Here is a 15453-nt window from a genome sequence, read left to right as displayed (position 1 = left end):
TGTCTCTTGGTTTGGAGACCTGTAGCTCTTCTTGTGATTTTAGATCTTCTTGCAACAAACCGAGGTCATTATCAAGACCTGAGCCTCTGGTTTTTGCCATCTTACTGCCTAAATGGTGGATGGTTTTCAAGATTTTAGTGGGGCTGTTCTTTCCTGCTTGGAGGCTAATTAATAGAAAGACATAGTGTGCTGAAAGAAGGTATTAGGCTTAGTGGTTGAAACATGTGGCTTGGCATAGGTCTAGGTTGCACTCAACTCTTTTAACTTGCCTGCCTGCAAATCTGGTTTATTTCTGTGATCTGAAAAAACCCCAGACATACTAGTTTCATATTAGGTTCATTCAGCATCTTTTTAGGCCTTACATGATCATGCTTTTGGCTTTTGCTTACTTTTTTTAGAATCAATTCATCAATGGTAACTGACCCTGGGTTTATTATCTTCAAGAGGAAAACCATTTTTTCACTCAGTCTTGCCCATTTATTTTTTTTTTTTAAATGGTCTTTTTCATAGCAATTTCTTCCGCTACCTGTGGAAGATGGAGATTCCCATTCTTATAAAAAATTCTTATGCCATTCCTGTTAAGTTCTCCTGCAGTCTTTACTCACTTTGATATTAGAGGTTCAGTTTAGGTACTAACCTTCATGTGATTTTTATTCTGGATGCTTCATTAGTTGAAACTTCTTATTCAGTCTGGGTATTCTGTATTTTTGTATATTGACAAGACAAACTTTTTAGTAGGGCTGCTCATGTTTTTGTATGTCCTACCAAACAGTCCTTTGGCTCTTTATTTGAGCAGAGAAGATGTCTCTGGATGGCTGTCTGCCCAACAAAGAGTCTTCTCCGTGTTGAAAGGTCATTGTACTTAAGTTCAAGCAATAGCTGTGGCAGTCTTGCAGAGTGTACCTGTGGCTGGCATCTGTAGGTCTGCCACAGAGAGCTTCATTCATTCATCTGGGCACTGTGTTTTCATTTCCATTTCAAAGCTGCCTTTGAAAGAGTAGTTTTTCAGTCTTCATTCTAGTGGGAGCTCTTCAACCTTTTTCCAGTCTATTTACACCATACAGTAAGTTGCTTGTTGCTCACAGTGTTTATACATATAGATAAACATTGAAGGTGAAAGTTTGGTTATTTACCACAAATTATTTTTCTTGAGACACATTGTGTGTATGTGCATTCAGTAATCCACCACATCTGCTCTCCCTTGACATCCTTGAGAAACTGTGGCATTCTAAGTCAAGAGGAACTGAGAGGGAGAACCATAACCTACCTGTATCATTCCAACGTAAGCACAAGGGATGGGGATTGTCCTGCAGAGATGGCAGAGTACGAAATAGTCTTATTTTAAGTACTTAAGAATGGTGAAAAATAAGTAATCCGTGTGTTCATTTTTTATGAAGATGCTCTTGGTTTTTTTTTTCCCCCTTTGTCAAATAAATGAAACAGGGGTTTTGTTGGGTTTTTTCTTTCTTTTTTTTCCCCCATTAAAAAACCATAAACATTTTGAATTGGGGGGGGGAAGTCATTTTTTTGATCAGTTCTAGGAGACCATGTCTGTCCATGTATGTTGTTTTGTTAAGGCATTCTTTAGGTGAGTTTTGCATACGTGTGGACATTTTGGCTGTGGACTGCTGCTTTTTCAATATCAAGCTATCTTGATCACTGATGAAGTGATGTTAATCACTTAACTTTGTTAAAAGGTTCCAGTAGAATGGCTCATGTTTTCACCTGTTGTCACTGGCCTTCTGCAAAGTCGAAAACCTGTTGTCCTGATGATTTTGTTATGAAAAATAACAGTCAGAGAATTGCTAATTGGAATAAAGTGATTAGTGAAATTTACTTCTCTGTATTATCTAATGTGATTGTGGCATATGGATGTGGTAGCCTCTGAATTAAGAGCTGGGCCGTGGCAGCTATTGAACTACAAACAGGATTCATTCGTTGGTTTTGGTTGAAGATGACAAAATAAAGCAAAAATTATTAGAGGTCTAAGATGACATTGCCTACAAGGAAAGACAAATAGTATTGTCTATTTAAAACGAGAGGAATTAGGGAAGACGCTATGAATTTTAAAATAAATAAGCTTTATTTCCAGAAGAGTGCAGAACGTGTTTTTGGTGGTATGAAATCTGTAAATTAGTTCGGGGAGCAGTACTGGTATTTTCCAAAACATCCTCCTTTCCACACCTTCCCCCTCAGGAAAGGCAGGATTACAGATGTTCATGTTGAAATTTGCCCATAATTTTCATTAAGAAAAAAAACCCCAAACAAAAATTCAAGTAAAAATTGTAATGTTTTCTTAAAAAATGTTTTCATATTAAAATCACAAAAATCTAATAATCTTTCTCAATTGTAAAACACTTGAAATTTTTCATTTTACTTAAAACTTGTTTAATTCTTCTTTGATTCTTTTCAGTCTTTCAAAAGCAATCTTATCCAACCTATTTTTAGCTGCATCCACTTCTCCTCTATGTTTAGGCTGCCTAGAAAAATAAAGCAGAATACAGCAAAGATGCACATTATTAACGTAATTCTAGTCCACTTAACACAGTATTTCAGAGCGATGCCTGAACCATTTAAGGGTGTATGAAGTAAAGTATTTTTGATGCCAGTGATCCATGGATAAGAACTCATATATCCACCAAAACCTCTTTTTAAGTAGTCATTTGGTTGGGAACTCAAAAATTAAATAAATCACATGCAGTCAAGAAAGGAGTCTTGGATTTGAGGGAATTACCAATCAGATACAGGGTAAATGACAAAATAATAAGAACTATTTGATAACCTTATAATAGCCCAAGTGTATTTTTATACTTAGTAATAGATTGTTATGTATGTATTTTAGAATTACAGTTTAGTCTTGTGTTTTAATTGTCTGTGTGTAAAAATGATATTGATGAAAAGCAACCATCTTAAAAATGTTATCAAAGGGAAGCCACTGAGATCGTATTTCTATAATCAAGTGCAGCCTGTGGTTTAGCACTGACTCCACCAGTAGCATACAAGCTATAGAGTGCATATTTGCATAAAATCCTTTTTCATAAGTGATGTATTCATTCAGACAAACAAATATACTGTGATAATGAGTTTGGCCTCAGAAGGAGCTGTAAAAAAGCCATTAATTAGCATATGGAGTAAGGATGGAGTGCAGGATGCAGCCTGAATAGGTCACTGAGAAGAAGTAGCCTGTCCTGTATAAGAGGAGGCCTGCAGGCAGTTAGCAGCCATTGAAAATGCTGCTGGTGATCAGGGAGTCTGTGCTTTACAATACTGCAAGAGAAAGTATATGAAGTACAGTGAACTGAGAAGTGAGGATGTAGGAGGCTCTGGAAAACACCTGATGGTTTTGACTATACCAATGGAAATTTTGAATTCCTGGGAACTTCTTATATTCTCCTTTGCAGCATTTTTACAATGGATGTGAAGAGCTGAACGTTTAATTTCATGTAAACGTATGAGGTGACTGTTTAATTCAAAATTGCCACGCTTGCAATTATTTTGATAGTCTAGGGCCAAGATCTTTGTTTAACAGGAAAAAAAGATGTCATGTTCTGAAACTGTATATTTGTGTTTCTTTAAAAAAAAACCACCACAACTAATTTCAAAAAGCACTAAATAAATAGGTGCTTGCTCTCCCTAATTATACCATTTGGTTGCTAATGAAAAATGTACCTTGTCTTTTTTCTATACCATTTAAGAAATCTGTTCTTCCCACTGACCTTTTCAGAAGGCAAGGTAATTCAGGTGATAATCTGAAGAGGGAAGAAAGTATTTTAAATACCCTGTTCTTCAAATTAAATGGCGTCTACTTGTCTCACACTTGTGTAGACCTGTTTTACAGATGAAAATGAACCTTCCCACTACCACTGAATTAACTGAAGTTTGTTATGTCTGAGAACTGACACATGAAATAACTGTCCTGCACTCTAGAGAGAAAGAGCTGAGCTTGAAGACAGTGAACTTACTGTAATTTAAGAGTGAATTTAGATGTCTCCAAGGGTTATGTAGGTTTCTCTATGTGTAAAGTTAGAGGTTAAAGCATTGTTGTGGCATCTTTCCTAATATTTAAAGTATATGTTGCCAGGTTTTCTAATTCAGAAATCCTGTTGACTTCAGCTGAAGCTTTGTCTGCATAAAAATTTATTATGTACTTCAAAATTTGCCTGAAATGATTCATACTTCAGGTATTAGTAGTGTTGCTTTCATGTGGTATGAATTTATGAATTATACAGCGCATAGCTGTGGAGGAAGGGATGGAAAGCATATTATATTTGTATTTGAAACCACCACATTGCCTGAAAAAAGCTTCTGTTCCACAAGGTGTATGTTATTCATATTGAATATTACAGAAGTTGAGTTCCATCCCTTCACTTTCTATTTCTTCTGTGTCTTCAGTCTCCAAGTGATAGGACATGAGTTGTTGCAAATGAATTTGATCTGTACTTGTTTGAGATCCTTCTGTGTGTGGTGGATTTTCCGGCTACATTCTCTCTTCACTCTGTATTCTGTGTTGGGTTTCCTTTGCTTCGAATTGATGTGAAGTATCAAGGGAGATGTAGTGGTACCAGGTCACTATGCAAAATAAAGCTGTGGAGCACCAGAAGAAAATTCCCAGGACATTCTGAGTAAAGCACAGGTTAATATCAAAATGACTCAAAATTTACAATTTGTTTGATTCAGTGAAACAAGGTAAACTGCCTTGGTAAGTCCAGGATACAATTGTGGGACTTCTTGATTTGGAGAATAAGCAATAATCTTCTGGTGGTTTTGTCTCCATTCAGACTGAAAGCAGATTATGAAATAGCGGGAGCCTGTTGAATAGTAGTTCCATCTTTGAGCCAGGTTTTTCATCTTGATTCTTTGGGTAAAATTACTATTAAAACCACTGGCAAGCTTTTACAACTGCTTTGCTGACCCCCCCTTTTAAAGCTTTCTTCTTCCTTGTTGTACTGTATAAGCATCCACAGCTTACGTGCCAACCGAGTGCGTTTCTATCACTGTGATAAATATTACAAATGTATTCCCACTTAAAACTAATCATGTTATTACTCTAATGCTTTTTTAAAATAAAGTGTTAATCAATATGAGGCAATGTGCCAGAAAGAAAAATCACATTTTATCCTTTTTATGCTCACTGAATTTTGTTTGTGTTCTTTTTTTTAATAGTGATTCCAGAGTTTATTAGTCAAGTAAATATTGCATTGGAGAGCTTAAGCAAGAACACAGTGCATCTGTTTGATGATAACCAGTTTGTGGACATTTCTAAGAAGGTGTATGATACAATTCATAACATCAGATGCTCAGTCATGACGATTCGGGTAAGTTTTTTATTTGTTCATTTAATATTAATTTCTAAGATAGTTCAGGACATCAGGGCATTTTCAGGAGAATTTAGAACTGTGTATGTGAACAGTGCCCCTAAACTTATATCCAGATTGAACTGATCTGGGAAATTTGGGTTACAATGAAACACACATGATTATAACTCAAGAAGGCTAGAATTGCGTTAAGTACCAGATCAGAATGTTGCATAAAAATGTGGTTTATTCTTTAAAAATATTTATGTTTGGTTGGTAAAGTTCTTCATTCACTTCATTAACGATCACCTTGTGGCTACAAACCCAAATCTGCTTGTAGCTCTTTAACCTTAACCTTATTTAGTGGAATGTGGGAATGGAGAGTATATTCAGGTGATCCTGATAATCTCTTGTTGAAGTTTTGTCAGCTTTGCACCAGAAGACTTAACAGCCCGATTTCTGTCAATCTTACACAATCACCATCAATGTACTTATCCCAGTGTTTTTCCTGAAGTTCCAGAAAATGCTTCAGAACAGCTTATTTTTAAAATTTGAAATGGGATTTTTGTCAGATGCAGAATTTCCCCCAAATATCTTCAGTCCACAAATCCCATTTCAAATGATATAACGTCTGAGCTGCAATATCTGTATGTTCAGCAATTTTGTTTTTAAATAAAGTTAAACACTAATAAAAATGTAGATACATTTTTCAAAGGAAGGTTGTCTTCTGCATTGTCTTTTCAGTTGAGAAGAAAGTAAGAAACAGATTCCTCTTTTCTTTGAAATATAAAAACATATTATAGGATAGCGTGACCAGCAGGTTGAGGGAGGTGATTCTGCCCCTCTACTTCGCTCTGGTAAGACTCCACATGGAGTACTGTGTCCAGCTCTGGAGTCCTCAGTACAGAAAAGACACGGACCTGTTGGAGCGAGTCCAGAGGAGGGCCACGAAGATGATCAGAGGGCTGGAGCACCTCTCCTATGAGGACAGGCTGAGAGAGTTGGGGTAGTTCAGCCTGGAGAAGAGAAGGCTCCAGGGAGACCTTATAGCAGCCTTTCAGTACCTAAAAGGGGCTTATAAGAAAGATGGGGACTTTTTAGCAGGGCCTGTTGCGATAGACAAGGGGTAATGGTTTTAAACTAAAGGAGGGTAGATTCAGACTAAGGAATAAATTTTTTATGATGAGGGTGGTGAAACACTGGAACAGGTTGCCCAGAGAGGTGGTAGATGCCCCATCCCTGGAAACATTCAAGGTCAGGTTGGACGGGGCTCTGAGCAACCTGATCTAGTTGAAGATGTCCCTGCTCATTGTAGGGGGGGTTGGACAAGATGACCTTTAAAGGTCCCTTCCAACCCAAACCATTCTATGATTCTGTGATTCTAATATCGAAAATATTAGCGAGTCTTAACATATTGCAGTGTATAACTTAAAACAGTTTCAGTAGGAATTCAAGTGTGCAAAATCTTCAAAATACCTCATCCTTATTGCAGTTGTCAATTACGAAATTGTTTATATACTGAAGAGGGATCCTGAAACACTGTTGTATGGTTTGCTGTTCTTTCACTTCACCTACAGTGATTTTTGGTTGGTTGCCAGCAAGTTAGTCTTAAATGATTCTGTCTTGAAGTGATTGTTCATAAGTTTTTTGTTTTTGTTTTTGTTTTTGTTTTTTTTTAATCTGGTGGTCATGCATGTAGCCAGGCATAAAAAAATGAGATAATGATATACTTTATCTGGAGGACTCACTAAAGCCTGGCCTGCTTGTCTTGTTCAGCACCTAACTACATGATGCAGGATGCACCTAGTACTATCTAATTTCATTGCAACTGCCTGAAAAAGTTTTATTACTGTTTTGCTAATTTTCAGTCCTGCAGCATTTTAGAAATATTTTTGTTTCATATCAGATTTAGGAGTTTCCTAATCCTATTAGAATTATATTCAGCTTCTACCACATGTATTCAAGGAATCTTCATGTGCCTGCTTGCCTTCTGTTTGTGCCTGTCACTGTTACTTTTGAGTAGGCTTCTGTTCTTACAGCATCTTCCAGATACTTACTTTTCATGCCATCCTGCCTTGGTCAGATACCATTTATAGATACCACAGCAGCAGGCACGTCTACAACAGAGATGAATACAACATCTCCATTTGCAGCTCCATTAAACTGTGTACCTTTTGAGAGGAGTCCAAGCTGGAACCGTTTCTGCTCAAAAAGGCCTTTTTCATGATGTGTTCTCACAGCCATATTCTTTAAAGGATGTAATTTCTCTGCTAATCAGGGAACTACAACACGGTTTTTTTGTACACCTCTGGAAAAAAGAGTTTTACAACAGATACTTCCAGGATCAAAATGGAAAGGCAAGTATCTACCAGGAAAATCGCATATATGTGATGAGTGCCACTGCTATTGCAATATGTTACATTAGTGGAGTTTTGAATGCTATCCTCTTCTCTGTAAGGGAGCAGTCAGTCTTTGGAAGTGGATCAAGAGCAGATTCAAAGTTTGCCTCCTTCACACTTTAAATATCCTAGTAGGTGATCTCAACTACTTCATGTGGTTAGACTGAATGATGTTATCAGTATGCAGATATTACTTGATGGGTTCAATTCCAGTCCTGCTAGGACTGGAAGTAATTCTAGGGTGAAGCTCTGTGCCTCAGACACGAGGAGGAAAGCATCAGACCTTTTACTTGCAAGCTAGACAACATCCCAGATGATTGGGACACTGGGAGGATCATTGTATTCTTTTCCTCTGTCCCCTTTAATTCTGTGAGTCCGACTTGGGGAAAGCCAAATGCCAGGATAGATAAGCGGTTTTGATATGACTGTCTTTGTCAATGAAAATTTTCTGGACTCTGTCCCTCCCTATTTGCTAATGCAGAACTCTGTGCTTGTCCCAGGCTCAAGATGCCTCACTTCACAGGGTTGTACTCCCTGGCTCTGTTCATCTACTTTGTAGAATATTCTTGCCCATAGCAGGAGGAGTTTATGAGTTGGATTTATCTGGCAAAACAAACCAGATTGAGGGTAATCCTCTGTTAGGTCTTCTGATCAGTTCCTGTTTCAGTGAACATAGGCTAAGAGTTTTGGTTGGGACATCTGATTTTTTTTCTAGATCAATTAAGCTTCATTTAATGCCTGCATTGCTCATCCCGCCTTCCCTTAGTGACTCAGGGACTCTTGGTTTTTTAAGATTACAAAGTTGTTTCTGTCTGTTCCTCAGTGAGATCTTAGTCTTCTATATGTCCAGTCTTCTTGGGCTTGAACTTCAGATGATCATGACTGACTATTCCTTTATGGAGTTTTTCATTTTTGGGAAAGGCACTGAGGAGTGTAACAAAGCTTCAGTCATCTCTATGAAGACGCAGACACTGCTCTGCAGGAAACTCTTGAGTGTATATTCTTACAGTCCTCTGTGACGTATGTATGTATGTGGACAGTCACTCCAAAAAGAAAAGGATATTGTATCCCCTGTACTTCTTTCTGAAGCATGAGGGGAAAATGCTTTCATCTGAAGAGACTGTACATATGCATAATGCGTAGTAAGTGCAGTGTGTACGTGTACTATGGAAGTGCATAGTGCATCTGTAAAATTGTAAGTCATTGCACAGCACCTAAATGGACAGTATTAATACAAAGATTTCTATCAGTGCCTTCTTGCACTTCTGCTTTGCAAGTGCAATTTGACAAGGCAAGAAAAAACAAATTCAGAATTCAAAACAAATTGCAAAACAAATGTCAGAAATTACCTTGTTGGCTGTACCTGAAGCTGTGGGTAGCAAAGAGCAGATACTCCTCCTCCTCTGAATTGAAGAAGTTATGACCAATGGGATAAGAGTCTGCTTCCACCTGTACTGAACCTTCCATTGTCCTAAACAATGTATGTGTTTGCCTTGGAAATCAATGTGGCTTGAAGTGTATTCAACTATATTTGAATGTATTCAACAGCCCAGCAATTGCAGAGTCCTGACAAAAGCTCAGGAGATCAAAAAAAAAAAAATTTAGTTCATTAAAAAGGACATGTGCAGCTTTCTACTTAATGAATACCATTATTCAGACACTGTCATGAGAGGGGTTTTTTGAGGTTTGGTGAAATGATAGTCAGCTACTCCACCATCCCTTAGAGATACTGACTGCCAGCAGAGAGAGAGTGCTGAGAACACCCTGGCATTCATTTTTTGAGTAAGGATATATTTGCATTCCTAATTAGATACATTCCAGACAATGCCAGTTTCATTTCAGTCTGCCTGTAAGAAGCTTTAGTAAATCTGATGGTTATTCAGATGCATGCTGTTATCACAGCAGCCAAGGTGAGGAAATAAAAGTGTTCTGTGGCCACCTTAGAGGGGCTTACTGATACAGTGCCAAAGAACAATGCATTGCTGATTACAGGGGATTGCAAGACTGAATCAGAGAAAGAAATTGTTGACCAAAATATAATTGAGAAGTGTAAATGAACAAGGACATTGATTCACAGGGGGCAATTTTTCAACATCAAAGTAAAAGCAGAAACTCTCCAGATCAGTTCCTCAGGAAGCATTTCAAGCATGTAATTACACAGAGAGAATGTTTTTAAAAATAGAGTTCCTAACTGTAAAATGCTGCCAAATACTGTTGTTAATGCAAATTATCAGATACTCTTTTCAATGTCCAAGCTTAACCGTAGATACATAAAACATTCCAGTCCTGCAGGTATAATGTGGATAACACTTGAGAGCAACTAAATAGTGGAAGGTGTGCTGCACTGATGAGCTGTAATAGAAATGCCTCTGGAACTGCAGGATGCTTCCCTTAAGATGCTTTTCATTGTTTCATTCGCAAGGATTAATTCACCCAGTGGTAGCTGTTGGTTTGAAATCATCAGATGTTTGATCCAGGGTGTATAGCTGCATGTGCTTATTAGTGTCCACATTCCTCAGTCCTTTTTTGGCTCTTGAAGCATCTGATTTTTGTTAAATTGTAGAGGCTTTGGGAGCTTGATTTTGCACAGGAACATTTGGACATTATCTGGATAGTGTTTTAATCAGAATATTGCTGTTACGGAAGTAGATTAGGGTAAATAGTAGAATTAAAGACAAGAATTCTGTCATGTGAATTGCTAGAACGTCTTCCAAAAAAAAAAAAAAAAGGAGCTTCTATATGAAAGTGTAGTTTGTTGAAGAATATGAGACAGCTGGATTGAAGTAACAGCTAATAATATCCCATTAGGATATTAAACACAGTGGAAAGGGGTATGACTTCAAATGAATAATAAGTGCTGATAGCTGAAGCAGTAATAAAGTCATCCTAATAGAAATACACCAAGAACAGCGGAAAAGAATTCATCAAGTCAAAGTTTCATGGAATTCTTTGTTTTTATTGGAGGATAAACAAGTGAACTGCTATGAGTTTTCCAGAGAGGAAGAAGAGGGCAAAATGTTCATATACTCTATTCAAAATGCTTTTACTACTCTATGGAAGCAGTGAATGAGGAACCTGTGTTCCCTAATTTTATAAGAGGTGGAAAATGTATATTGAGATTGTAGTTCTGTGATACAATGCATCATTTTGATGCATTTCTTAAAAATCCTTTCTGCTGAATGTGTATTCCACGTGCTGTTTATTTCAGAATTCTGGCATGGAGACTGCAGGTTCCCTCAGAGTTTATGGTGTTAAGCTTTTTGAGTGTTTCTTTTGCAGATTGTGCCTTTATTACTGTTGAGCAGCCGTTGTCTGCACCATGTTGTATGTGATCTCTGCCCCCCCCCCCGCCCCGGTCCCACTCGAAAACTGAGGCAAAGCATTCATTTTGGTTTTCTGTCATACATAGATACTTTTATTTAATCTAGATCCTCACTAAATCCCCATTCCTGTTTCTTTAGCTAATAGTCTTTTACTGTGGGTTTTAATTACCGTTGCAAAATCAAACTCAGTTTAGCTACACATCCAGGTGTCTGCAGCATGACCCTTTTAAAAATGTTTTGGCTACCTCAGAATACCCTTGGGATGGGTTCCCTTTTTCTCCTTTTGTTGGTTGCAAATTCTGGGTAGTTTTTCATTCTGTTTTAAAGAAATGTAGAGTTCATCCATAACAGAGCTTGTGAGCTCTTCAATACACTTGATTTCTCTCAATAAGAGACATCACAGCAGACTTCGATCTCCTGTATCCAGCAGAGTTATAGGAATTTTCAGAACAAGGACTTCTCAGAAAAGAAGATAGCAAGTGGTGAAAACTTTCCTATCATCCTGTTTCTCTTTCAACCAGTTAATAAGCGTCTAGTTTAAATGCTACCTTTGCTTTTATTAATGACAGAATTATCCTACACGTGCAGGGTTTTCTACCTGTTTTTACTTCTGCAGTAGGAATGAGTTAGATCCTGTCAGATGCAGGCAATAACACACATGAATTGAACCTCTATTTAAAAGCTAGAGAAAACAAAGCAAAGCAGGGAGGCATTTGAGAAAAGACATTTACTGCAGTCGTCTTATTGTTTGTTTTTCTGAGAGAGTCCTGAGACTTCATGGGGAGGAAAGAAAAAACTATTCATATAGTCTTGGTAAACTTTATTGTTGTTGATCTGAAATTTATGAGTAATGGTAACTCATTACAAATTGGGGTGGGTTGACCTTGGCTGGATTCCAGGTGCCCACCAAAGCAGCTCTCTCTCTCCTCTCCTAAGCTGGACAGGGGAGAGAAAATATAACAAAAGGCTCATGGGTGGAGATAAGGACAGGGACATCACTCAGCAATTACCGTCCCAGGCAAAACAGACTCGACTTGGGGAAAAAATTATTTAATTTATTACCAGTCAAATCAGAGTAGGATAATGAGAAATAAAACCAAATCTTAAAAAAATACTTCCCCCCCACCCCACCCTCCTTTTTCCCGGGCTTAACTTTACTCCCACATTCTCTACCTCCTCCCCGCCAGCGGCACAGGGGGATGGGGAATGGGGGTTGCAGTCAGTTCATCACACATTGTCTCTGCCACTCCTTCCTCCTCAGGGGGAGGACTCCTCACAGTCTTCCCCTGCTCTAGCGTGGGGTTTCTCCCACGGGAGACAGTCCTCCGTGAACTTCTCCAACGTGAGTCCTTCCCACGAGCTACAGTTCTTCACGAACTGCTGCAGCATGGGTCCCTTCCACAGGGTGCAGTCCTTCAGGAGCAGACTGCTCCAGCGTGGGTCCCCCGTGGGGTCACAAGTCTTGCCAGCAAACCTGCTCCAGCGTGGGCTCCCTCTCCACGGGTCCACAGGTCCTGCCAGGAGCCTGCTCCAGCGCGGGCTTCCCTCGTGGTCACAGCCTCCTTCGGGTGCACCCACCTGCTCTGGCGTGGGGTCCTCCATGGGCTGCAGGTGGCTATCTGCTCCACCATGGAGCTCCATGGGCTGCAGGGGGACAGCCTGCCTCACCGTGGTCTTCAGCACAGGCTGCAGGGGAATCTCTGCTCCAGCGCCTGGAGCACCTCCTCCCCCTCCTTCTTCACTGACCTTGGTGTCTGCAGAGTTTATTTCTCTCATACATGCTCACTCCTCTCTCTGGCTGCAATTGCTGCTGTGCAGTAACTTTTTCCACATAGGTTACATTTCATATCGTAATTCATCTACATACACATTTTCCAAAAACATCTACGTTTTTTACACCACAGTATACTTGGGAGGTCGGCTCATATTGTAGAAATACTTGCTTGTTTATATTTACATCTGTATTAGCATCATAAACTCAGTCATTATTATGACCCTACCTTGCAGATGTCTTATCAAAACACTCTTTACTGCAGCGGTTTTGGGACACAGTCTGCATACATTTCAATTTAACATGCTTACATTTGTTTAAATGCTAATCTCCATTTAGTACCAGGTCAGTTTATGTTCCCAAATAAATAAAGCTGATTTCTGTTTTCTGGCAAACAACTAGACATACCATTTTACTTGTATTTCATGTTTATGTACCATATAACAAACTCTCAAAGGTCTGATTTTCTGCCAATTTCATTAGTTTAAGGCCTTTAATATCTTCAACAAATCAGATGACCGTTCTGGTTCTCTGTGTAACAGTGTTGCTTGGTTTGTTGCTTTATAGCAAAAAGCTGCTCAGCAGTGTATCTGCACATAAAACCCACCCTCTCGTTTTCCTTGAAAGTTGTATGCTGTTTTCTTGAACATGTGGGCAGGTTGTTACCGTAAGAAATATCTTTAGAGTTTGGAGTTGCCAGAATTGCCATAACAAGTATCTGTTCTTAAGAGCTGAGGTGTTTCCACAAAAAAATTTAAAACTTTGTTAGTAGAAAAACAGATTAATTTATTGATTTTAAAAACAGATGGTGTGTTCATATCTCAGGTGGAGGGAGGGAGACAGATGAGGAAAAAGTGGATGCTCTCCCTTTTAATCTCAGACATGGGAGTGGAAGCCAAAGCACAGGTACATTATTATTTCACCGAAGGAGGGATGGCCCTTCTCTTCCCACATCTTCAGGTCCCCTTTGCTTAAACCATTGACTTAGAGTCAGCAGAGTATTTGGGGAATGATAGATTTTTTTTTTTTCTTTTTTCTTTTCTTTTTTTTGGGGGGGGACAGGACAAAAGATAAGAGAAACTACCTGGCTTTTGTGCTTCTACATTCCTGCACGTTCAGACTAACAAGTTTTAACTTTTCGGTTCATTGTACATCCTTCTGGCTGCTGCCCCTGCTCCCATGCTCCAGTCATTCACTCAGGTTTTACAGGGTGTCCTGGTTTCGGCTGGGACAGAGTTAACTCTCTTCTTAGTAGCTGGTACAGTGCTGTGTTTTGGATTTAGTGTGAGAATGATGTTGGTAACACTCTGATGTTTTAGTTGTTGCTAAGTAGCACTTATCTTAAGCCAAGGATTTTTCAGTTTCCCATGCTCTGCCAGCAAGCAGGTGCACAAGAAGCTGGGAGGGAGCATGGCCAGGACAGCTGACCCCAACTAGCCAAAGGGGTATTCCATACCATGGAACATCATGCCCAGTATATAAACAGGGGGGAGTTGGCCGGGAGGGGCGGATCGCGGCTCTGGCGTCAGTCAGCAGATGGTGAGCAGTTGCATTGTGCATCACTTGTCTTTTCTTGGGTGTTATTTCTTTTTTTTGTTGTATTCTTTTTCATTACAATTATTCTTAGTAATGTATTTTATTTTTACTTTAGTTATTAAACTGTTCTTATCTCAACCCACGAGTTTCACTTTTTTTTTCTTTCCTCCTCCCCACCCCACTAGTAGGGGGAGGGGGAAGCGGCTGCGTGGTGCTGAGTTGGTGGCTGGGGTTCAACCGTGACAGAGTGTCAAAAGCAGATGTCCCCTTCCGAGCAAGAATATGTAGAATTTTCATAGTGTTTTATGTATATGTTGGAGGAGTAGACTCTAATTGCATGTTTGAGCATATGAGAAAGCACTTGATACTGTCAGGCTACATCTTGCGTACAGGTCTGACGGTGAAAATTTTCTTTCCCCTCCAAAGCAGCAGCTCACATGCACCATCCAGGTGACTCTAGATATGACTAAATGGAAGTAAGTACTTAAACTGAGTGCCAGGAACTCACCACTTGGATAGTACCACATTCAAGCCTGTAGTTACTGTATGTTAACATTTATTACTTTTTTCATTATTTGAAATTCTTTCAATACTATTCAGTATTACTCTTTTTGTCCAAAATATTATGGTTAACTGAGCCTCCTTTCTAAACCAAAAATACTGCAGTATCTTTTGAAGGAAACCTTACTTTTCACTGTCAACATTTTACTCATCTCATTCTCTTGTCAGTGAGGGGAAAGAAAGAGAAACATACATAGAGGATCACAGAAGGAAGGGACCTCAGGATATCATCTGGTCCAACCTCCTGTTGAAAGCAGAGTGTTATCCAGGGCCCTGTCAAGCCAAGTGTGACTTTACTGTCTGTTTTTTTCTTTTATAGATTAGTGTTAAGACAGTAATGGAGAATTGATGGGGCAAACAAAGCAATAGTGTGTGCTAAATCTTATTTTTAAAAGCAAGCTGCTTGCGACATTGCGTACAATTACTAGACTGTAATACTTCTACCAGTTTGTTGTGTTTATGCCTGCTTGTTTACATTCAGCACATGACTGTATGACCCATCTTCTCTTTTTTATTCTTTTTCCAGTTAAAAATGTGATTTTCTTAAATCTGCCTTAGGTTTCCAGTTT

At 39.0% G+C, this 15453-nt stretch overlaps 1 protein-coding gene across 3 annotated transcripts in view; it reads left to right on the top strand.

Annotated features, from left to right (window-relative positions):
* CTNNA3 (catenin alpha 3) overlaps window positions 1–15453 on the top strand; it is a 546120-nt gene that overhangs the window by 434116 nt on the left and 96551 nt on the right. For all 3 annotated transcript variants that reach the window (XM_050898633.1, XM_050898634.1, XM_050898635.1), the window contains one exon: window positions 5164–5315. In XM_050898633.1, the coding sequence (XP_050754590.1) occupies window positions 5164–5315 (152 nt within the window). The remainder of the gene's footprint in view (window positions 1–5163; window positions 5316–15453) is intronic.

The sequence above is a fragment of the Gymnogyps californianus genome, chromosome 6 (genome assembly GCF_018139145.2).
Source record: "Gymnogyps californianus isolate 813 chromosome 6, ASM1813914v2, whole genome shotgun sequence".
Classification (NCBI taxonomy): Eukaryota; Metazoa; Chordata; class Aves; order Accipitriformes; family Cathartidae; genus Gymnogyps; species Gymnogyps californianus.
The sequence above is the reverse complement of the archived record's forward strand: the minus strand, read 5'-3'. Positions and strand labels throughout refer to the sequence as shown.